This window comes from Aquarana catesbeiana, linkage group LG10, assembly GCF_042186555.1.
Source record: "Aquarana catesbeiana isolate 2022-GZ linkage group LG10, ASM4218655v1, whole genome shotgun sequence".
NCBI classification, from domain to species: Eukaryota; Metazoa; Chordata; class Amphibia; order Anura; family Ranidae; genus Aquarana; species Aquarana catesbeiana.
Window position 1 is genome coordinate 200,578,420 of NC_133333.1, and position 25,881 is coordinate 200,604,300.

Consider the following 25,881-nt stretch of genomic DNA (forward strand, 5'->3'; position numbering starts at 1 on the left):
ACTTTCCAAAAAAAAATTCTAAGGTAATACCATCTTTTTGGTACCTGCAAGTACATGTATTAGTCTAAAAGTTGCGCCTCCTAAAAAGCCATCTGGTCCTCCATATTAGGCCCTCAACCGTTCCTATGTTGAGACTGAACCTTATACTTTTTTGATGCTATGCGCATCCCTCATCACTGAAATATTAAATGGCAGAACCTCAGTGGGCAGTAGAAGCCCTGGCAATTGTTCGCTAAGTAACAGGTGCAGCTTGGAAGATGTGGGCAGAAGTTAAGACCACATAGTGTAAGATCCAACAGGCTCCATAGGTGATAGATCTGACAACCAACACAAGGGCTTGCGGGCAACACAAGCTGCCAGTAATTCAGAACAAAAAATGTTTTAAGCCATGCCATGTTCGCCTTAATAGTACTCATATATCAGTGTTTTCCAACCTCAGTCCTCAAATATCCCCCAACAGGTCATGTATGTTTTCTTCACCTTGCACAGGTGTTCTAAATTAATGTCAATGGTATGGTATTTAAAGAAGATCTGCACTCTGCTCACATAATTTGTAATAAAACATCTTTGCCATTCTAAGCTTCACTCCAACCACTTTGCATATTTTATATATACTGTGATTCTGCAGAAATCTCCCTCCACTGGCTGCATCCATTTTAACTGTGGGCAGCTGAAGCTACTGCCTGTTCACTTACTGGATTTACACAGAGGCACACCTCCAGCTCTGCAGCTATCATTGGCCCTCTTATGACTCATCCCCCAACCCTTCCTGGCAAACTCTCAGGAGAGTGAGAGAGATCTGTGCATGATGTCATAAGCCTAGGCTAATGAACAGACAAGAAACAGGAAGTGGGCTGTAAAAGGTATTTACTGGCAGAAAAAAAATGTTTTACTATCCAAAGTTAAAACAACAAGGGCAGAAGATTTAATAAATGGAAAGTTGAAAAGATGTCTGAAGGTCCGCTTTAAGACAACTATTTCATCTAAGGGTAATTTTGAAGCCATGACTTGTAGGCACTTGAGGACTGAAATTGGGAACCACTACCCTAGATCATTAAAGAACAAATGCTATAGATGGCACATTTGTGATTATTAATACTACGATTCTACATCAGTAACATTTTGAATTCTAAGTATTTATCATTTTGTAAGAAAAATTGAATATAGTATCTTCCAGGCTTTGAAGCATCACGGGCCATCCTAAGACCCTTATGCATATACAGACCGCCAACCACTTGGTTAGATACACCAATTCAACCACAAGATGTCCCTTCAAATTATTAGTTAAAAACTATGCACTCTTCAAACATGGGCTTAACTAACAGATGTTAGGTTCACTTTCTTTAACAACAGCACACACGTTAGAATGCACAGCAAAATCTGGAAAGGGATTAGTCTTCTGAGTGTTAGGACAATTTAAAAATACCTTAACAAGCCCTGCTTCTGGCCCATCACGATCAAAGATCTGGCGGGCTTTGAGTATTGCCAGGATAACACCTTGCATGGCAGGACACAGCATCGTCTAACACGAATGAATGAGAATAAAACACACCAATCAGAAGATATAAAATAAAGCAGACCATGACTAAGCCACTGAGCAGACAGGCTCGCACAATAGGATTTTTTTTTTTTTAAAGATTCTACAAAATAAATACAAATTATATATGTATAACATCAAAAAAGAGCCCTAACTTTCATCCCATTAGGTCGAGCCTTGCGCCCATCATCTCCCAAGCCTCACAATTGGTCATTAGGACTGTCCTCCAAAAACAGGGCTCAATAGCAAGGAGGAGGAAGCATTCTGGTGTGAAGTCGGTATTTGCATAACAGCATCCTGAGATTTGGGACTTCCGCAGAAGTCTAAACATTTCAACAAACTGATGTACTCTTCTCTTCTGCTGCAGTTTTACCGAGTGACCACCTTGAGATCAAAGATTAAGCCCCAGTTCCTGTTGAAATCTGTCCCTGGGCTGCTACAATTGCCTTTACATAGTACCCTAGTATCGCATAGGCAGAGGCTTTACAGATATGATAGACTGCATATGCTATGCTACAATACTCTGCTGCCTGCATGCATGAAAAAATGGCCTCCACACATGAAAATATATGACCTTGGTGGTAAGGACACAATGTCTCCTGCGCCTAAGTCTGATAACCTGGAACAGGTGTAAAAGATGAAAACACGTTGCTGGGGAATGCTAAAAGCCTTGCTGCCCTCAAAAAAAACAAAAAAAAACAAAAGAGGGCGCACCAGCCTAGTGCATTATCCCACCGCATTGTTTTTAAGATCAAAAAGAACAATACTCACAAACATGTGAATTTAAATCGCTCATCTATAGCCCAGTGGTCCTAGACTTTCAACACTCCAGAGTGCAGAAGACCTCAATGGGATCCTGAACTCTGGAGTGTGTTAAATCTAGGACTATAGATGAGTAGCTCGATGAGCGATTAGAATTCACGTTTGTGAGTATTATTCTTGTTGATCATAAATAAATGTGGTGCGGTAATGCACTAGGCTGGTGCACCCTCTTTTGTTTTTTTGTAATGACCTTGGTGTGCCCTGGCCCCATGACTACCCTTATTTAACAAACATTTCATACCCCAGCCAATTTAAAGGTGTAGCCTGGAACCACAACAACTCAAGCATTAGTGGGGTTGGGGCAGATAAGCTCTGTACCTCCTCATTATATCCATCAGCATCAGATCTAACGAGTATCTTCCCCACACTGGGAATCTCCACCTCGGACAGTTGGGAGCTGGGCTGCTGTTCCTTCTCCACTGACTTATCAGGGGGGCTGGGTTCAGACTGACTGGCCTCCTCTGGCTCTGGTTGAAATGGCTGTGGCTTCAGCAAAGGAAAGCAAGAAAAGGACAGGTAGGAAAGACGGTGAAGTAACTCGAAGAAATGTACACAAAGTATTATATGACCAGACTGCTGAGCTACAGCTCAATGTACCCATGCAAGGGCTTGCCAACAGTACCAAACATTAAATAAATGTGGGTGTGGCAAAGGGTTATACCAGGACGCACAGGAAGAAGAAGAAAGGACCAAAAGGGAGAAATAAAACTTGTCCTCATAATAAGGGACATTTCCCTTTACTTTCAGTCAATTTTATAGATGTCAGAACAATAAGTGAAAGAAAAAATTTGCCAACGGGACACAGATGGCAATAAAAACAAATTCTCATTTGTGTTCCCACTGGAGAGATTTCTTCTTGCCTCCTGTCTAGGTGACAGATGTAATCTTAGTGGGAAGTTCTAACCTTTTCCCACCCTATCCACTGGTTGGAGTTGCACCATTTTATGTTAAACAATGTACTGGAATAGATGTCAAAAATATCTACTAGGGAATTAGTAATTCATTTTGCATAGTCACTAAGCACAGAATGCACATGTTGAACAATAGCTTACTCTGGACATGTAATAAATAACAGTGCAAATTCTAATAATCTGCCACATCAGGAATTCAATTCACTTTGTGATATATTGAGCCACTATTAGTGTATACAAAGACTTTCTTCCCATGGTTCCTTGCATCATGATGATGGCACCGTCCTCTAGGTATTCCCTACAGTGCAATGAAAGTCATTTCTGCCTTACTATGCTCACCCACTTATGGTGACATTAATACTGTTGTCTATTTAAGTGTAACTAAAAGTCAAAACTTGTTTTTTTTTTTTTTCATTTTGGATAGAGTGGAGTGGGGTTAGAACACCTGTCAGTTTTTGTTGCTTTCTTTGTCCCTGTTATGGAGATTCACTGCATTTGTTCGGTTTACCATTATCACTAAAAGAAAAAGAAAATCCCAAATTTTAGAGGGGAAATGTTCCAATGTGGTTACCATTTCTGGTGACCTGGGGGTTCCCAAGAAATAGCCTTAGAGAGGTATAGTCAAAGCTTGTTTGGCTGTACTCCCCTGTGGATCACAGAGGGGTAGGTCATTCTGCACTCCTGTGACCTGTATTCAGCAGACAACGGGCTGAAGCCCTCTGTCAGATGACATCACAGAGCCGTCCCAGGCTCGGGAAGGATTGCGACCATATGGTCAGGATCCTCCCACATGCCTGGACCAGCACCCGGCTCAGCCCCTCAGCGAGCAGCCTACTCCCGCCTCCCTCACAGCCCAGCTCTCCAGTGAGCGAGAGAGGGGGCAGAGCAGAGAGCCGGTGACTAACAGTCATGGCTCTCTGTGAGAACTGATCGGTGGTGTTAGATTGCTCGGTTCTTCGTGTTCGAGCCGGTGGGGGACCGATGCTGCATCCACCAAGGTAATTACGATTCAACAAAAATAAAAAATTCCCATACATCTCCTAATTTGCAGGAACTTCTTCATCTCACTTTCTGTTTGGCTATGAGACAGGAAGTAAAACAAAATCTTCACAGAGGGACACAGATGGCGAAAAAAAAAAAAATACCTGAAAGGCATTATTAACCCTCCCTTGCTCTATTCAAAATAAAAAAAAAAAAGTTTTGCTTATAGTTCTAGTTTAGGATCCAATAGTATAAAAGCATTCTGGGTCTGGCTCCTATGTTTCCTGGAAGTGATGTAGGCAGAAAAGATCATTGTCTCCAATGGACTAGCAGTGTATTAAGAGAGTCGCAGGGCTATGAATCATGAAATTAGGTAGGAGAACTACCAATCCTACCTTCTAATGAAAGCAGAATTATTATTAGCATCGGATGTTCTCTGAAAAGTTAATACTCTAAACTGATAAAAGACCACAGCAACAATAAATGAGAGAAATCATAAATATATAATAAAATGTGTCACCTCCTTCAGTGCAGCCTCCACACCATTTCTTTCATATGCCTCAGCTGTTTTAGTAATAGCAAGAGCAGTCTGTTCTTTGGCAATCATTGCATGTTCAGAGGATAAAGACCTTGTAGAATCCTCACTAGCCAAAGGGGAGCCTGCAAAATGGAAGACCCACATCACATAAAAGACATACAAGTATTTCTCTTTATATCTTTAACCCTAAAAACTCCTGAGTGTACATAGCTGTATCAAACAGACCCTTGTAATGTGGAGGATTGTAACTTATTTTGTATGGTTATTGCACTCTCATATAAACAAAAATAAATAAATAAATAAAAAGGAACCAATGGTTTTACATGAAATATATGGTCACATTCTTTTTATAACCTCAGCATTATAATATCAATATAAAACAATTGTTTATTTCACAATCCAATATCAGCTTACATGAAAAATCTCCTTTCATGTTTGTTAGTTCTGCCTGTCTGCTGGTCATCTCTTTCCACAACCTCCTGGATTCCATGTACATTTTGCAGCTTCTTGTCTGCGGTTTTCTTTCAATTCCTAGAAAAGGTTTCCACCATAAACAAGACCTAGCGCCCTGTCGCTAACATCCCTAGGATATAGAAATAGCACAAAGTATCCCCCCATTAGAGACAGGACTTTGTAGGCGACATGAACACCAAATAGAATTTAAAAAGATACATTTTATTTCTTTTGTAATAAAATGTATCTTTTTAAATTTAATTTGGTGTTCACGTCGCCTCCAAAACCCCGTCTCTAATGGGGGATACTTTGTGCTATTTCTTTCAATTTTTAAGGACTACATATCCCATAGTACCTCACTGCCTCCAGGCAGAGATTTCCCGTACTGCCTCTGCCTCCTAAAAGTCCTCTCAGCACCTCTGTAGTTCAGAAGGCAGGCTCTGAACTGTGTGACATAGCAGTGTCTACTCACAGGCCATAGTGAATACATGTCACAGAATTCAAGAACTATAATGTGTGGGGATGTTCACAAAGTAGGTTTAAGGGGCTGTAAACCCTCTTTTTTTCTTTTTAAATAAAAACAACAAACATGCCTATACTTATCTGCTCTGTGCAATCCATTGACACAGACAGCGGGACTCAGCCCTGCCCCCCACTCCTGTTGTCACTGGTTTTATTGACAGCAGCGGGAGCCAATAGCTCCCACTGCAATCAATCTGTCCAATGAGGAGGAAGACAGCGGCTGGAGCTGATGCGCTCTTGCACATCACTGGTTTGGATCGGACTCGGGTAAAAGGGGGGGGGGGGGGGAAGAGGCATTCTACCTTGAGGTTTTACAACCACTTCACAAACTTCAAGGTTGTTTAAATTAATAGGAGTAGGCTAGAAATAGCTGAAATACAATGTGGAAATGAAAATAGGATTTTACCACAAGCAGTACATGGCAATCTGAAAGTTGAAAGATTTTATTACTACTACAGGTACTTTTACAGCGCCAACAATTTACGCAGTAGACTATATGTATATATATGTATGTATGCGTGTATATATATATATATATATATATATATATATATATATAATATAAACATTTTTCAGTTCGAATCCCAAACACAGCACTACCTGCCTGGAGTTTGCATGCTCTCCCTGTGCCTGTGTGGGTTTCCTCCATGTACTACGATTCCTTCCACACTCCAAAGACATGTTGGTAGATTAATTGGCTCCTGTCCAAACTGGCCCTCGTATGTGTATGTATGAATGTGAGTTAGGGACCTTAGATTGTAAGCTCCTTGAGGGCAGGGACTGATGTGAATGTACATGTAGCACTAACTCTCGGTGGAGCTGCTGGTTTAAGTGGGCTGTTACCTTCACTCTCGATACCTGTTTCACTGACACCGGGTCTAGGGTTCCGTTGAGTTTACCTCTGGATGATATAAGCACCAACACTTGAGTACGTTTTCAATGCTTTATTGAACCAAGTAACGAAGGAAGTAGCAGGAAACAGGAGGAAAACTGCAGGGAAGCTCAAATACCTTTCTTTAGGTTTCTTTAGGACATCCTTTAAAGTTGAATACTGTAATTGAATGCAATCCCCTTTTTTGGGACACGATCTTTGCTCGCCTGGATAGGCCTCTCTCACTTGCCTAGCAGCCAGTACGTAGCACGAACAAAAGTCTCTGCCACAGACTTGCTTGAAATAAACCCGTACGATCCTCTGCCACAGGATGTATTGGTTCACGATGAATGTCAGACACAGTACTTGAACCTTTAAGCCAACCCGGCAGTACAATGCAAAAAGGCTACTTCAGAATACGTCCTCCAACCAAGTCACCAGGCCCCTCTCCAGACCAGCACTCTGCATGATCCTTCCATGACGGGTCCTCCCCTGGGATCTTCTCGGTTGTCCAGCTTCTTCACTCGGGATAGACAGCTCAGGACCCTTCCTCGGCTGCTGTGGAAGGCCCCAGACAGGCTTCTGGGCCCACCCACGCGGGCCTCCGGAACGGAGGACCACGAGGTGGTACTCTAACACATACCTGTCGGCTAGGAGGGCCAGCAGGTGGCTGAAAACGAACCCCTAAACATGGCGTCTGTCCCATAAATACCCGCTCCCAGAATGCAATTCGGAGGACCACCTCCACCGAGTTGTCTCCAGGACAGAGGAGCACTCATACGCTTTAACACGTTGCTTTTCCAACACCCACCGATGGTGACAACGACACCCACCGGCACAATGTGGAACTGCATGCAACGTCAGCCAAGCTGGAACAGAGGCAAATCTAACTTCCTATAACGAGCAATTCACTAAATTTACCTATCAGATGGTAGATCATAAATCTACTACATACAATTTATACACTATACTGAAATTTAATGGCATCCCATTCTTAGTTCGTAGGGTTCAACATTGAGTTGGACCACCCTCTGCAGCTATAACAGCTTCAACTCTTCTGGGAAGGCTGTAAACAAAGGTTTAGGAGTGTCAATGGGAATGTTTGACTATTCTTCCAAAAGCGCATTTGTGAGGTCAGGCATTGATGCGGACGAGAAGGCCTGGCTTGCAGTCTCCGCTATAATTCATCCCAAAAGGTGTTTTATCGGGTTGAGGTCAGAACACTGTGCAGGCCAGTCAAGTTCCTCCACCCCATTCATGTCTTTTTGGACCTTGCTTTGTGCACTGGTGGGCAGACATGTTGGAAGGAACAGGAAGGAACCATCCCCAAACTGTTCCCAGCTGGGAGCATGAAATTGTCCAAAATGTTTTGGTATGCTGATGCCTTAAGAGTTGCTTTACTGGAAGAAAGGGGCCAAGCCTAACCTCTGAAAAACAATCCCACACCATAATCACCCTTCCACCAAGTGATTTGGACCAGTGCACAAAGCAATGTCCAGCAAGACATGGATGAGAGAGTTTGGGGTGGAGGAACTTGACTGGCCTGCAAGAAGTCCTGACCTCAACCCGAGCCTGACTGCGAGCCAGGCCTTCTGTCCAACATCAGTGCCTGTTCTCACAAATGCGCTTGTGGACAGCCTTCCCAGAAGAGTTGAAGCTGTTGTAGCTGCAAATGGTGGGCCAACTCAATAAGGAACCCTACGGACTAAGACTGGGATGCCATTAAAATTCATGTGCGTGTAAAGGGAGGCATCCCAATACTTTTGCAACATCTCCCTGCCCCTTTGGTCTCATCCGAAGACACTCTACCATTTGGGCTCAAGTTTCACCGACACAATGTAATGATTTCTGCAGATTAGGTTACACAAGACATCACAAAGCAGTTAGTTTAGAACAGGGGTAGGCAACCTTTTCAGCACAGCGTGCCGAAAAAGGTTTTCAAAGAAATTGAGCGTTCCGATGTTATAACAAGAAAAAAAAGTCAACTTCACACTCAATCATGAAAAGGATTTTTTAAAAAGTAAATGCTGTAAACTACTAGTAGTGAGAAATTAACATCCTGCACTCTCACGCCTCAGATCAGCCTCAATTCATGCACCTTTACACCTCAGATCACTTTCCCTTCTGCTCATCTGCCCCACCACTGTAACACCCTGCTCATCTGCCCCATCACTGTACCACCCTGCTCATCTGCCCCACCAATGTACCCCCTTTCTCATCTGCCCCACCAATGTAACCCCTTTCTGCACATCTGCTCCACCGCCGTACCCCCATGCTCTTCTGTCTCACCGCTGAACCATCTTCTCATCTGTCCCAACACTGAACTTATCTGTTCATCTGCCCCACCACTGTAAACCCTTTTCTAACCTTCCCCATCACTGTACCCCCTGCTCTTCTACCCCACCCCTGTACATCCTGCACATCTGTCCCACAACTGTACCCCCTGCTCATGTTTTCCACTGATGTACCTCCTTTCTCCTCTGCACATGTGCCCCATTGCCGTAACCCCCTGCTCATTTGTCCCACCAATGTACCTCCTTTCTCCTTTGACCCAACACTGAACCCCCCTGCTCATCTGGCCCAACACTGAAACCCCCCCCTCATCTGCCCCATCACTGTAACCCCCTGCTCATCTGCCCCATCACTGTAACCCCCTGCTCATCTGCCCCATCACTGTACCCCGCTGCTTTTCTGTCCCACCGCTGAACACCCTTCTCATCCCCCCTACCATTGTTCCCCAGGTGCTCTTCTGTCCCACCACTGTAACGCCCCTGCTCATCTGCCCCATCAATGTACCCCCTTTTCTCATTTGCCCCACCACTGTACCTCCCTGCACATCTGCTCCACCGCCGTATCCCCATGCTCTTCTGTCTCACTACTGAATCACCTTCTCATCTGTCCTAACACTGAACCCATCTGCTCATCTGTCCCACCACTGTAAACCTCCTGGAAACAGGGACCACCCCTCTAGCAGAACTGCACCCAATCTCTTACCCATTACAAAAGCTGACGATCACAGCAAAGTTAGAGAACCAAACAATGTTTCCCATCTTTTACAATGTGTGGGGACAGAGTGCGTCCCCCTCAGTGCAGGTGCGGCGTAGGGAACTCTGAAATTGGAATGCATTAGTGTCTCACTGACATTTTCATGCGCTGCTCTGCTGAAGGGGAGGGAGTCGAGTGCCGGCAAAAAAGCTGTGTGTGCCGCTTGCGGCACCAGTCCCAGGGGTTGCCTAGCTACAGTTTAGAAGATTGGAGACTTGCATGCGGGAGTGGGGGCGATAACAAGAAATGTGGAGCCAGACTGATAGAGTCTTCATAAGAGGCAAGCCTAGGAATTGCTGCTGCAATAAAGAAAAAGAAATACCCCATAGTAATTTTCTTAGCAGAATCCCAGAGGTGAAAGGATGCCCCTTCTAAAACCGCACAGTTGACAATTTTGTCTCTTAAAGCAGAACTTTACTCATAACTTAAAAGAAATACCGTTCTTTAGCAAGGAACATACATTCAACAATAAGAATTATGCTACCAAAATTAGCATGTGCTGTAAATTGCCTTCAGCAATACTTGCGTTTCTTCTTGCTGGAGTCTGACATTTTTCTGAAGCCTATAGCCCCTGAGCAGCAGAGTAGAACAGCATCTAGTGGCTCTGATTTTTGGCACAATGCCAAAAATGAAGAGTAACTGAGCATGTGTAAAGCAGGGAGAGACTGGATTTAAAACAATATAGGCACTTATTTTTCCACTTTGAGGGAACACAGTTAACATATTTCCTAAATAGCACCAGAAATTCACAGACTAAAATGTCACTTCTTGCTTGGAGCTGCTCAAATAAATATATATATATTTTCATGTTTAAAATGACTAAAACATTTTTTCCACAAAAACCTTTATGAACACTTCTTTCCTAAATAAAGATCCTCTATTCACATCTATTCATTTTAGATGCACCATGGGAGCAACGTGTAGGAAAATATCCAAACTGCTACATTTTTGGCACGATTTCCAGCAAAATGTGCATTACTATGGGATGAATGGTAATGTGGACAATATCCCCCTAAGATATGCAGCACACCAATTGTCATAGGTGTAAATGGAGCCAAAAAAAATGTACAACTTTCTGTAAACCACATGTTCCTGTAAACACCTATTACTCTGAATCTTCAGCAAGATAACAGGCATTGCTCTAAATACATTTCCCAGCTGACATTCAGATTAAGAATATCCTGGACACAGCAAGACACTTACTGATACTGCTTGCTGTGTAGGCTTAAATATCCAGCAATCTCCATTAAAACTGTTATACTGAAAGACTTGCAGGGGAGGCAAATAAGCAGGGCTAAACATATGCCGCACACCAATACTGTCTAGCTGTGAGCAGGGCAGAGTTATGAAGAAGGGAGAGGAGTGCTTTAAAGGTGTTGTAAAGGCTGAAGGTTTTATACCTTCATGAATTCATTCATGAAGGTAAAAATACCTTCTGTGTGCAGCAGCCCCCCCAAATGCTTTCCTGAGCCCCATTTCGATCCATGGATGTGTATGAGAGCAGCAGCTCTCCCAAGTCTCTTCTTCCTCATTGGCTGAGATGGCAAGTAGGAGCCATAGGCTTCCGCTACTGTCAATCATAGACAGTGAGCCAACGAGAAGGGAGCTTGGCAAGGTCCAGCCATGCTCCATGTGTGAATAGACATAGAGCAGTGGCTCGAGAGCAAGCCTGCTCGGGTGCAGCTATAGCAAGCTGCTTATTATGGGGGCACTCGGCAGGAGGGAGGGGCCAGGAGCACCGGCAGGGGACCCGAGAAGAGGAGGATCGGGGCTGCTCTGTGCAAAACCACTGCACAGAGCATATCTAACAAATTAATTTAAGAAAAAAAAAAAAAAAAAACACTGTCTTTAAGTCTGAGGTCTACATTAAAAAAAAAACAAAAAAAAAAAATGCATAGGATGCTGCTAAAGCACAATTAACCTTAACTTTCAAATTACCGTTGCAAGGGGAAGAGGCCTCTTCTTCTGAGGTTACAACAGGTTCCATCTGGGGCATTTTGCAGGAGTGAGCTTCTTCCCATTCTTCCACTTCATGTTCAAACCCTCGGTTGTCCGCTCTGACGTATTGCACAAAGTGAAGTGGGAGAGTGCCGATTCTATCCTCCAGCTGTCCAGTTTCAGAGTCTGTGCAACAATCAATTATAAAATTACTCCTAAAAGTCACACTTTATATTGCAGCTAATTATGGCAAGTGCTTTTCAGTTTAGTGTCACCCTGTAAAAGCAACAAGCGAAGAGCAGGGTTGACATTCCTGGAGTTGTTTTGTAGCATGGAACGTGATTTGGCATTGCTGGAAGATTGAACTGCACTTTCCAGCTTTGACCAATGTTTCTAAATGCAAACTAATGCACCTATGGAAAAAGAATCCTCGGAGTACAATATTAGGGGTACTGCGTTGGTACCTGTGGAGCCTCTGGATTTTATGCAGGCTGTATTCATCTTTCAATTTAACTGAGCAGCTCATTTTTTGTTCAAAATGTATGTAAACATTTTCAATATTTTTAAATCTGCAGCTTTCAATACACCACCACCTGGTGATCCTGCCATGAAGCTCTGACACTTCCGGTCATAGGGAGACCACACTGTCCTGTAACCGTACCTCTCCATTGTCACCCTGTCACAAACTTCCCATGGAGGCTACAGGTGGCCACTTCAACATACACTATGCAGACATGGGTCCACTGCTGTCACCTCATGAGATTACCAGCACTGACATAACAGCACAAAGAATGATAAAAAAATTAAAAACAATTATTGTATTTAAAAGAGTGAATTCTTTACGATATGCAACTTCAAAAGTTAAAATTCACAGGCTCAACAAATAATTCCAGGCATGGCTACATTATACATAGGTATATTGTTACAGGCAGAGAAACACTTTATTAATTCAAAATCAGACCATAAAAGCAGCTTGATGGTACAAAATAACACACTGGGGAGAGAGAGAGAGACAGGTAACACACGTTTAACACATGCTGTGCTTCTACCAGACTGTATTTTTCATTTGTGCATGTACCACGGCGCGCTGGACTAGCACCCCTTCTGTGTTTGGAAAGTGGATGGTAATTGCCGGCTTGCCTTGAACAGCAGTAGAAGTTGATGTTATTTTGGTACAGCTTGGACCAATGTAACTATGTACATACCATACCTGGCCAATACCTGGAAGCTGGAAATCACTGAAGTAAACTCTACTACTTCAGTGATCTCCACCTTCTTCCAAGTCCCACACCCAGCTGCTGCCCTGCTGCTTGATAAACACAAGAAATTGGCCACTCGGCACAGGTGCCATTCAGAGAACTGAATTAATGCAAAGCATTCTCCGGAGGTGAGGAGGAAAGGCGAGATGGTGATGTCACATCGGGGACGCTGTTAGAAATAATGGGGCTCCGTACAGCGTACCCGATGGACCCTCCTTACCCCCTCGCATTAAAAAGCAAAATGAAAATCATTATTAGTGGTCCCAAACATTCCGTCATACATAAATAAACAAAATTCCATCTTCAAGCCAAATTCTCCCCAAACAATTATGCACATATTCCACTAACTCCCCGTTCCAGCCCCCCCCCCCCCACTCCGTAATCAAAATGTGTGTGTACAGTCCAATGCAATCTACAGTAAGAGTGATCCTGTCTCATATGCACCTCCTCCTGGCTCTTTCCTCTTTGCCTCTTCTTCTCTCACTGCTTCAGTTTTTAGGCTGCCATCTCCTTGCCCTGGTCCTGTGGGTGGGTGGGTGGGGATGGGGGAAGGAGCTCAGCAACCGTTGGCCAGGTACATCCACCGGCCAGCCTGGGGGGCAGAACTGAAATCTGGGTGAACTCAACCCACCCTAGCACACCCTAAATCCAGCCATTTGTGTCTCTCAGCTTTCAGTTGCTGGGTGAAAGGGCATTGTTCTGTCATACTTCGTTCTCTGCTCCACCGATCCTCCTGCTGTCCGCCCCCCCTCTCTCCGAGTACCTGGGCCCCCTACAGGAGGACCGGTGGACCCTCCCTATCAGCGACCCTGCGTCACACTCTTCTCCTTGTCCAATCAGAGAATGCTTTGCACTCTTTCAGAAAATGCAAGGCAAGGAATGCTGAGCAGCCAACCTCCTGTATTCACAATGCATCAGGCCAGCCGCTCGGCATGGAGCCCGGAAGCAAATGGAGATCACGGGAGTAGCAGTGTCTTCTTCAATCATTTCTAAGGGGATTCGGCCAGTAAGGTATATACATAGGTACATGGGTCCAAGCTGGATCTTTGTAACTATGTATAACATAGCCATGCTTGGAAATATTCTTTAAATCTACTCTAGTCCCAGACCCATCATCAGTCTTGGACAGACGTCAAGGTGCTGTATACAGGCTGAGCTTGGAATGTAGGAACTTTGAAGATCATCAAAGTTAAGTGAAAAAAGACCTAAATATCTTGCACTTTAGTAGTATTTACAGTTACAGTTTTCAGCATTTACCTAGTTGCTGATGATGTGCAAAGCTTAGTATTATATAGCAGCCAGTCAAAAATAATTACATATTCTAGGGTCTATAGTAAAGAGAAAGCAGACTGGCTTTCATGAATTGCTATACTTGCAAACTATTAAGGACCTCAGGATCTGTATTTTTTCCAGAGTTTCTTACCTGCAATCAAGTATGGCAGCTTATTATTGATGTACATGAGACAGTAAGCGCTAGCATTTTTCATGCCGCCAAAAGAGTCCCTCTGCAGCTCTTCCCAGGTGGCCTCAGTCACAGAGATATCATTGTACTTGAGCCAGCATTTTCTGGTATGGCTGTATATATAAGCCCAGTAGTGGCCTGCATTAGCCTGGCCTTCGTGAACTAGCACCGCATGGAGTCTGTATGGAACCTGAAACCGAGATAAAAGAAAATCCCTCAACACCTTGCCACATTTCTCAAACCAATAAAAAAAAAAAAAAAATTAAAAAAAAAAAAATTAAATAAAAAAAATTAAATAAAAGAAGAAGGTTTTCAGTTAGGTACAGTATACCACCAACCCTCGTGCTTGCTAACCACTTAACCATTTTAGCTTCATACAGGGAAGAAATCATCATTTCTCATTTAAAATTAAATTGCCACTCCAGTTTTCTTCTAAGTTGATGTTTAGGCATGGACTATTTTGCATAGTTACTTGGTTCCAGCTTGGACTAATGTAAGTATATAAGTGTCTTATGTGGCCGATCCCAGAGAAAGCTTGAAATCACTGTAGTATGAACAGCAGTGATCACCATTAGCCTCTGAATTCCATGCCAAGCAGCTGCCCTAAAGCATAATGAACACAAGAACTCAAATCGATCAGCATGGGCACCATTCAAAAAAACACTTTGCATTTCCTCAATGATTGCAAAGCATTCTCCAATTGTAAGAGGTGGGGCGGTGACATCAGGATCTCAACCTCGTCCAGTCAAAAAAAATCTACATTCACTGAGAAAATGTAAAGTGTTCTCAGAATGACATCCATGTGGAGCAAGCGACCTGCTGTGTTCACTTAGCAGCAGGGCAGCCACATATTACGGTACCTGGAAGATAGTGCCAATCACCGTAGAGGCGGTAGAGCTGTACGATTAAAATCATTAAAAAAAAAAAAAAATCTCGATTCAACCCCCCTCACGATCTTAATCTGTCAATTTCCACAATACATGTAAACAGTGCAGAGCAGTTCTCCTGCTCACAGCTGTCTTAAAAAAAAAAAAAAAAAAAAAGCAGTGGCTGAGAGAGAAAAAGAAACATTGTATTTGTCTGTACTTTTAGCGATTAAAGGGATGACCTTCAAGTCTGTAAATGAGGTCAGTTTAAAGTGGTTGTTAAGCCACTCGAACATCTTAAGGCTCCAGGCACACTGGACTTAAAAAAACGTAGATTCTACAGGCGTTTGACGTTTTTTTCTCCTGCCTCTAGAAGCACTACTATTGTATTCGCACATTATAACTTCTAAAGGCGTTTTCTGTCAAGGACGTTCAGAGCCAGGAAAAAAAACCTTTCTCCATCGCGTTTTCTGGAGATGTTTAGGAGCTGTAAAAACGTCAGTCTCTCCTAAACTCCTCTTATCTCTTCTGAACGTCAAGTTTCAACGTTTTTTAGTAAAAATGCAATGCAGTGTGAAATGCATTCTGGGAGTAAAACTTTTGCAGAGGGGTGTGTAGTGCAAAAAACGCCTATAAACTAAAATGCTTAAACTCTCATAGACTCACCTAAACTTTGTACAATATGCTTTCTATTTGTGTTTTTTATGCCACGTTTTTTAAGCTAAAGACGTTAACGTTTCTTCTGCTCCTAGTGTGCATGGAGCCTTATACTATCAGCACTGTCTCCCTATCCTGTGTGTGTGATTTAAAAAAAAAATACAGTATATACCCTTCAATGACCGGCCGCTGACGTCAGTCGGGAGGGGAGGAGGAGAGAGCCGGCCACGTGAGCGCTGCTCTGAAATGAGGTATATACTGCACTTTTTTTTAATAAAAACACACACAGGATTAGGGGACAGCGATGATAGTATAAATAAGTAGATGTTATTCCAGCAGCAGGAGGGGAAGGGGGGGGGGGGAACGACACTGTCACACGCTGACAGGCAAGGAAGGGAGGAGGAGAGGATGACAGAAGGGAGCTGTGGATGACAGAGGTACATAAACTGAAAACGGAGTCGGGGCCCAGCAGCCATGATATACCGTTGTCAGTTTACAGAGAGGAAGGCATAGCTAGGCATTTCAGGTGATAGAAAGCAGTGGTGCTCAATAATTTTGGGGGGGGCAGCACAAAATAACACCGGAACCCATCCCCCCGCGGGAGACAGGGACAGTGTGGGTCACACTGCAACTGGGCCCGCCACACACCCCTGTAATATCATCACACACTGGACACACAAAAAGCTGTAGCTAGCGGACATGTTGTTTGGAAATCTTACGTCAGCCATGACAGTCTTGGCTAGCAGTTACACATTGCAGTAGAAATCTGAACCCCCTCCCTTCTCCATTATTTCCAGGAATTCATAGGCTTAACGCAGAACACTTCAAAGGAGTTGTTACCTCAACATAGAGGAAGCAAAACCCGAAAACAGCAATGTAGGCCTGGCAGGATGTCCAGGCCTATCGTAAAACTATAACCAAATCCTTAAAGTAGATGTAAATCCAAAATTTTTCTTTTAAATTAAGGCTTACACCTTGTACAGTATAGGATTTCATGTCATCTGTGCCCAGTCTTGCTGCCATGACAGGATCCATTTTTTATTTTATTTTTTGAGTAACAAATGCTTTAATCACTTAAAAGACTGAGCCTTTTTCTGACACTTGTTGCTTGCAAGTTAAAAATCAGTATTTTTTGCTGGAAAATTACTTCGAACCTCCAAATATATATATATATATATAATATAGAGAGAGATATCTCTCTCTCTCTCTCTCTCTCTCTCTCTCTCTCTCTCTCTCTCTCTCTCTCTCTCTCTCTCTCTCTCTCTCTCTCTCTCTCTCTCTCTCTCTCTCTCTCTCTCTCTCTCTCTCTCTCTCTCTCTCTCTCTCTATATATATATATATATATATATATATATATATATATATATATATATATATATATATCTCGCGCGCTCTCTAGATAGATAGATAGAGATATATATATATATATATATATATCTCTATCTATCTATCTACACACACACATACACACACATACACACACATATATATATATATATATATATATATATATATATATATTTTAGCAGAGACCCTAGAGAATAAAATGACAGTCAATGAAATATTTTATGTCACACTGTATTCACGCAGCGGCCTTTGAAATGCAATTTTTTGGGAAAAAAATAAACTTCAATGGATTAAAAAAAAACAAACAGTAAAGTTAACCCAATTTTTTTGTATAATGTGAAAGATGAGTCGAGAATCGTGATCTTTATTCTAAGCAAAACAATTGTGATTCTCATTTTATCCAGAATCGTGCAGCTCCTGGCGTGTGCTATTGCGGCTACTCTCCAGTCCATCGAGACTGCTGCACCATTCTACCAGCCCTGTGTGCAATATACAGTGTTTTTAGATGCAAGTGTTTTCAGAATAAATTGCGGTTTATGCTTGACATACACTGATCTGGCGCCCTCCTTTATTGTTTACATGTCTTGAGGGGACCCCATGCCCATCGAGGAGCTGCCGGTGACTGCACATCTTTTCTCCTATCAAGCTTTCCACCCTCCTGCAAAAGTCTTCTATGGATTTTAAACGACTATTTGTCTGTCAGTGGAGCGCTGACTCACCTGCTAATTTAGTGAGCGTATTGTGTCCCCCCCAACTGGAATGCCAATTCAGTCACAATGAAGCAGTGGACGTTGCATCATCATTTGTTTGCTTACGACAGCTTTGTTCGAAGTGGTGAGTTTATCACAGTAATGCAGCAGCTATTTTGTCAAGAATTTAAAGTGGAGTGTTCCACTCAAAAGTGGAACTTCCGCTTATGCGTCTCCTCCCCCCTCCAGTGCCACATTTGGCACCTTTCGGGGGTGGGGGGACAGTTACCGTTTTTTGATCCCCTCCTCCTTTCTCCACTGCCAGACCAATTAGAAGGCACAGTGCACTTTGTGTATGAGCAGTAGGGAACCGGCTGTGAAGCCGAAAGGCTTCACTGCTGGGTTCCCTTAGAAGGAATGGCGGCAACTGCACCCGACAGTCAATCCGAACATTGGCTGGGGTGGCGACATCGTGGGCTCCCTGGACAGGTAAATGTCCATATATTAAAAGTCAGCAGCTGCAGTATTTGTAGCTGATGACTTTTAATTTTTTCATGGGGGGGGCTGAACCTCCTCTTTAATGTTGATCAACATGAAGCTCATTTTCATTTGAATGGAACAGTAAATAATCAGAACCTTCATTACTGGGCTCCTGAAAATCCTAGGAACACTCAAAAAAAGACCTTTCCACTCTGCGCGTGTTACAGTGTGGTGTGCGGTAACAGGAAAATGGCATAACAGTGACTATTAACTCTGAACATTACAGTGACATGCTGCACAACTTCATATGACCATAACTGTAAAGACGACGAATAAACATGAGAAATGTTTATTTTCAGAAGGATGGTGCCACAAAGCATACTGCAAATGCACCAATGGAAGTTCTTTGAAAAATCTTCCCTGGGCGCCTCATTTCATATTTCTGCGATGTGCCATGACCCCCAAGGTCTCCTGACTTGTCATGTGATTTCTTCCTATGGGGGTACCTGAAGAGCCATGTGTACACTCACAAACCTCATAATTTGAATGAATTGAAGGATGCAATTCAACAAGAAGTGCTCATGATTGAACAACAGCTGTTGGCACGAGTGATAGACAATTTCAAGCAAAGTTTTGAAAGCTGCATTCAAGAGGAAGGTCGTCATTTAATGACATTTTTCATAACTGAATAAGTAACTCAGACGGCATATCTTGACCTCTGTTTTTGTAAAAATAAATCTATGGCGTACTGTTTATTTCAAAACCATCCGACTCCTCTCGGTCACCCTTTACCACATGTAAGTTTTTTGAACAGGCAGGGTGTCCATGGCAATATCACAGGGAAAAGCCACGGTTCTAAAAAATAACAAAACCCAAACCCCCCCCCCCCCCCCCAAAAAAAAAAAAAAAAAAAACCACACTGCTGTGCACCTGAAGTTTGCCAAACTGTAGCGCTACTGATGATGGAACAAGTTGAATTGTTCAGGAACAATACTCAGCACCATGTGTGCCGCAAAAAGTACACAGCTTACCAACATCAAAACATCAACCCAACAGTGAAGTATGGTGGAGGGAACATCATGATTTGGCTTCGCTACCTCAGGGCCTGGACCACTTGCCATCATTGAGGGGAAAATGAATTTTTATGTAGGAGTGCAAACATTCTTATTAGAAAGGTGAAGAGTGTGAGGTCACCACCACACCTCATCTAACCAGAGAACGCTTTGCCTGCACTCAGAGGATGCAAAGCCTGGGTTCACACTGATGCGGTGCAGGAAATGGCATGCGATTTGGACAGGAATTGCTCCACATTCCTGTTCAAATCGCAAGCGATTCTTTGCATGCGATTTGAGTCCATTCATTTTGTATGGGCTCCATTCGCACCACAAAAGGTATCGGTACCTGGTATCAGTGCAACCCTAGCCTGAACAATATCAATGCAGGTATTAATTATTCACAGTTATACAACATCTTTTGCAACAGTGGTCCTTTAACCAGGGAGACACAATAGGCATAAAGAACGCAGATATGGGAGTGGTTCTGCCATGTTACTAGTGAGTCAGCAGCAGTCGAAAAAATATGAGGGGTGTCTAAGAAGCCAATGAAAAGGAATGTTAAATTGAACCTTTGGAATGTTTTATTTCAGGGCGCACAAGCACACAAACATATTAGCAGATGACTCCACTGACTCAGATTTAGCCTTAGTACATCAACACAAACTCCGTTGTTATGCAGGGAAAATTCTCAGCTGTTGACACAAAGCTGGACTTCATTCACACATTACCCTGAAGCCACCCCACCTCTTGAGCTCCTTGGTCAATCAGATGGAGCATGACACAGGATATTTAAGCTCCCGGACACCAGATTTTAAAGCTGATGTCAGATTGCACACTCACAGCTTGCTATTCTTGGAAGATGAAGCACATGGAACACTATATCACACAGAATACCAACAACTGTGTGCGCTGCCTGGTGAGCTACAATAAAAACAGGTACAAAAGTGCCCCAAACTATTAATAGTATGCATCTATAGTGATGTCTACTATTTCAGAGAAGGCTCCAGTGCAGAAATTGCTGGGCAAGTAAGGCAGGATTAAACATAAATTTTCCATGAATTTCTGGGATTCCCTAAGAGACGTGGACAGTCAAAGGAAAATCAGAGCGGACCTTTTGCCGGAGACTGAATTAGGATAAGCAGCATTGTTGGTGATAAATGGATAAAGAGTTAATGATTATGAATGCTACAATAGATAAATAGTGGATAATTGCAGACAATGGCAATTTCAAATGGACGACAACAGTAAATGTGACGTCATCAGCCCACCCCTCCAACTCAGCCAATCAGAGGAAGCTTGGTATTCATTGAGAGAATACAAAGCTGCCTATGAATGGCTTAGCACAGGAAGAAAGGTCTAGTTTCACACCAGGAAAACACTGGTATACTGTATGTAAACTCAGCTAAATACAGCTTATACAGCACGCCAGTGGGTGCACATATTAGAGCAGGAAATAGTTTGGCTTGGCCCAAACAATTTAAAGTGAGTGTAATCCTGGACCTAGGTGGATGCAGCATCGATCCGATACTGCATCTCTCCCCCGCCGCCTCTGCATTGAGAACTGGACAATCAAACACTACTAATCGTTCAGTTCTCCCCTCTGCTCTGAACAGAGAACCAGTGACTCAGTCACCAGCTCTCTGTTCTGGCCTTCCAGCGTTCACTGGTGCACTGGGCTGGAGAGGGGGCGGGAGCGGCTAGCTCAGGCTCTCAGCGGGTCACACTGAGAGACGGAGCAAGCTGCTAGTCCAGGCAACTGGGTGGATTCCAAACATAAAGTGGGGATCAATCCAGCTCCTGGACCGGCTGAGTGACTTTGGCCCACTGTCTGCTGGAAATGGGTAACAGGCTTGCAAAGTCAACTGCACTTTTGTTATCCATAGGAGATGTAGGGCCAAAAAAGCTTTGGCCATACTTTACTCATTTAAAGCTGGATTTCAAAAACAAACCAAAAAAAAAAAAAACCCCAAAAACCCTCAACTGACACAGCTAAGATTTCCCTTTAAAAAAATGACTAAGTGCATTGAAAGCACTATTCAGTAGCTTAGCTTGCACTCACACCTGAGCAGTGTTTATTCCTAGTGATTTTAAACCTTTTCCAGCAATTTTACAGGCTTTGTGGGAGTGTTTTGCATGTGTATCAAGCTTCAGGTGTTTGTTTCCTGCGCTGGGAAAAGGAAAGGGCAGTTATAATACAGGAAATTTTTCAGGCATGAAAACTCATGTGTTGCATATGAAAAATGCTGGAAAAGGGGTTAAATGTGGCATCAGCCTCTTGCAATCTCCTCCACATCTGAGCTTAGACTTTGAGAGGAATCAGCAGCACAAGGAACAAATCAATTGTGCTTCAGCGCTACCATGGAACATGCTGGTATGAGGTGGCAAGAGAGATGAGCTCATCAGTCTGTTGCTTCTCCTTTACCCACTAGTCTCAGGTTGAGGAGAGGAAAAGACCTGACTGTTTAAGGCCTTGTTTACACATCACGGCGCAGCAAAAATTACCCCCATTGTTGGGGTAACTACTGCCCGCTGAACATGATCCAATCAACTGCATGGGGGCATCCCTCAACTGTGTGCGATTCACAGGGTTGTGGCATGCTAGTGGGGGGGTTCAGGGGGTTAAAGCAGACAGTGAGGAGGCAATAACGCCTCCTCACCACCTGCCAAATGTAGATCACTCTTCAGAGGGCAACACTGGTGTAAATGAGGCCTTACCTAACTGTAGCAGAGAAAACAATTAGGTTTTCAGGCTTTCTATGCCATGTGGCAGGGCTGTGTATGGATCTCAGGAAAGAAAATCCTTTGGAAGGAAAAAACAGCTACCATATGCATTGTTACTTATGTTCCTGGTACAGACAAATGTAGCACCCTCTAGTGTGTGCTAGGATTGTTGGTGTAGGGAAATTTAGTTTAGCTCAGGGCTAGGCCTGAGCTGTAAATCTGGGTAAGCGTTCAGTGATTCAGGGCTGGGTGACTCATCCTAGCAGGCTATCTGGCGCCTCCCCCTGTTTTCTGGGACACTGGAGACTGTTCTAGACCTAGTGAGTGGAGGTCAGGGAGCAGCTGTTTGGAATACTTTATGAGGACCTCGGCCAATCCCCAGTAAAGGGCTGGCAGGGGGCAGGCCACCTCATAAATAGGCATTAGTCATGCCAGCAGCGAGTCGGGTGGAAGATGGAGGTGGAGATGGAGTGCTGAGGAGGCTGTCAGTGGCCCTCAAGGGTGCCCCCTAGTCTGGGAGGGTGACCACAGGCCGGGGCTCAGGTGATGGGAAGATCCTGCCAAAACACATGGAGGAAACCCTTCCTGGAGGTACGGGAGCAAGGAGAGGGGACAGCAGGAGCAGGTTAGCACATCTGGGAGATCTCCCGAGAGTCAGCTGGGTGGGTTGATGTGTGTCAGTCTGGAGGACTGTGGTGGAGAAGTTAGCCTGAAAGGCTAGTAAAGGGGCAGCTGCAGTCAGGTAAGGTAAGATGGTGGTGCCCAAAGAGGTGGTGCTGGGATCCGTAGCCACAGAAGGAATGTAAGCTGGACAATGAACTTTTGCTACATAACCGTAGGGCCTTAGGTTCCTGCCTGTAATGGGCTACTGCTTTTAATTTGACTGAGTAACTGTCAGATCTTCACACCAGCTGGGTTCTACAAGTGTGTGCTGGAGGAAGAAGTGGAGCTGTATATAGAGACTGTATATAGGAGGAGTGTCTCTGAAGTTCTGCTAAAGTTAAGTGGGCATTCCATAACCTCCCATCCCTACCCAAGTTATTAACCCTCAAACCACAAAAACAAAGTCATGGACTGTTCCCTGTCTCCTGAATGCCTGTGAAGGTTCAATGTGCCTGGCTGTGCAGAAAGGGGGACCCCAGTTTAATTGCGGCTCCTTAGGGGGTGTGCTAAACGAATATAGGACTGAATACATCCCAAAGAACAAATATACATTGTATTTTGGGATGTTCAAATATGTGGTGATACAAAATAAGGCAAAATTCACATCTTAAAAAGGAAAAATGAATTGACAGTATTAAAAAAAAACAAAAAAAAAAAAAAAAAAAAAACACATGCATGGACAAACGCGATCTTTACCTGCATTAGGTCTGGCTCGTTGTAGATGTCATCAATCATTGCTGTTAAGTTGGCAATAGAAACCTTTAAGTCTGAGGAAATAGGCAGATGACAATTTAATGTCTATTCTAAGGTGGACATGTATTTATTTAATTAAAGAAGATATTTAGACAGCCCAAACAATTTACACAGCATTTTATGTACTGTACAATCACACCAGTCCCTTCCCTCAAGGAGCTTGCAATCTAAGGTCCCCATCACACATGCACATATACACGCACATACTAGGGCCAATTTTTTAAACAAGAGCCAATTAACCTAACGGCACGGTTTTAGAGTGTGGGAAGAAACTGGAGTATCCAGAGGAAACCCACACAAGCACAAGGAGAACATGCAAACTCCATGCAGATAGTGCCCTGGCTGGGATTTTAACAAAAGGACCCACTAAACTGCAGAGCTGCCCATGAGCTTAGCTTCCATTATTTTATGGGCTATTAGATTGAGCCAAATTATGTACGTAACAGAGAAGCATGTTTTTCTACTTTCACTGAGGAAGTGTCTATACTTCTACATTTACCTAGAAGGAATCTGAGACACGTCTGGCACATTTTATTGGTTAGATGCCTAAAAATGACACAACCAGCCATTTAAAAGACCTTTATATCAGATAGTTTAACATACCCATCGAGTTTAACACTGACCATACATGTAATGATAAACAGCTGATTAAACATTAATCCTTGGTTTCAAAGGATCATTTGCCTTAATTCTATTGATGAGCTCAACAAGGGAAACGATTGGTTTAGTCAAATTTCACTGAAATTTTACCTGGGCCTACCGGTCTTTCACTATGAAAGTTGTTCAGTGACCAAACAGCACAATTGATTTCTGAGAGACAATTCTTATACCGAACAATCAGTTTATAACAGGGATATGCAAATAGCGGACCTCCAGCTTTTGCAAAACTACAAGTCCCATCATGCCTCTGCCTCTTGGTGTCATGCTTGTGGCTATCAGAGTCTTGCTATGCCTCATGGGACTTGTAGTTCTGCAACAGCTGGAGGTCCGCTAATTGCTTATCCCTGGTTTATAAGGTGCATGACCAGATGAAAGCAAAGCTTAAACCGTCGATTTAACGGTTTCCCAAAGACATGCCATGAATAATAACTGTCACGGTGACTTGAGCTCTCAACAGAACTGTCAAGCCATCAAAAGATCCAATCCAGTTAAAGTGGAGTTCCACCCACTTTTACAACTCTTCAGCATCCCTCACTAAACTGTGCACTGTAAACAAATTGGATATTTTTTAATTTTTTTCTCAGCACCTACTGTATATCTGCTGTATTCATTTTTCACTTCCTCCTCCCTGGCCGCGGCCCATCGCATCATTTCCTGTTTGCAATGCATTCTGGGAAGGGGCGGCAACTTCCTCTGAAACTGCCGTTGCTATGGAAACCTGACCTGAAACCTATTACACTGCTTGTGCTGCACTGAGCATGTGCGAGATCTGCAAGGATGAGATCCAGGAAGAAATACAGTCTGGCTTCAGATGCCCACACTTAAGATGGCCACGGCCTGCTGTAAGTTTATAAAATAACAAACTACTGCTATAAACTAACAAAACAGAGCTTAGTTTACAGACTAACTTTACTAGAATACATTAAGTCTGTGTATTATAGGGGTATTTTTATTTAAAAAATATAATTTCGGCCGGAACACCACTTTAAATCTGCTAATGCACCGAATACTTCTCTCTCCCCAGATTGACAGTGCTACTGTCCAAATGTGTCCCCGTTGCTCCACAATCCAGTGTGGAGACACCATAAGACAAAGTGTTACTGTCTGAATCATTAGGTGAAAAAAGGAAAAATAAAAAAAGGCTAAAAAAAGAAATGTATGCAGCCACCACAGTAAAAGATAGGCAAATTGTAATATACAGCATTTTTGTTTTTGGGTTTAATACTGCTTTAATATATAGAAACCGCAAGATCCACCCCCCTCTCGCTTTCCTCTTTTACCCCATTATCCTAAACCTTTGCCCTTCTTACCCCCACCTCTTTACCCTCCTCTTCTTTCCTTTTATTTCCGTTTCCTTGCTATTCTTAGAGCCGTTGCACACTGGGGCGGTTTGCAGGCGCTATTGCGCTAATAATAGCGCCTGCAAACCGCCCCGAAAGTGCCGCTGCTGTCATCCCAGTGTGAAAGCCCCGAGGGCTTGCACACTAGAGCGATGCGCTGGCAGGACGGTAAAAAAAGTCCTGCCAGCAGCATCTTCGGAGCGGTGAAGGAGCGGTGTGTATACCGCTCCTTTACCGCTCCTGCCCATTGAAATCAATGGGACGGCGCGGCTATACCGCCAGCAATGCGCCTCTGCAGAGGCGCTTTGCGG

General features: G+C 43.4%; 1 protein-coding gene across 2 annotated transcripts in view; it reads right to left on the reverse strand.

The window, feature by feature from the left end:
- USP28 (ubiquitin specific peptidase 28) overlaps positions 1-25,881 on the reverse strand; it is a 146,006-nt gene that overhangs the window by 29,169 nt on the left and 90,956 nt on the right. Inside the window, exons 15-20 of one of the 2 annotated variants that reach the window (XM_073603101.1) lie at positions 23,514-23,584; positions 14,301-14,529; positions 11,619-11,804; positions 4,772-4,911; positions 2,678-2,845; positions 1,427-1,522 (exon numbers count right to left, since the gene is read on the reverse strand). In XM_073603101.1, coding sequence (XP_073459202.1) covers positions 1,427-1,522; positions 2,678-2,845; positions 4,772-4,911; positions 11,619-11,804; positions 14,301-14,529; positions 23,514-23,584 — 890 coding nt within the window. The remainder of the gene's footprint in view (positions 1-1,426; positions 1,523-2,677; positions 2,846-4,771; positions 4,912-11,618; positions 11,805-14,300; positions 14,530-23,513; positions 23,585-25,881) is intronic. The other variant, XM_073603100.1, reaches the window with a different exon arrangement.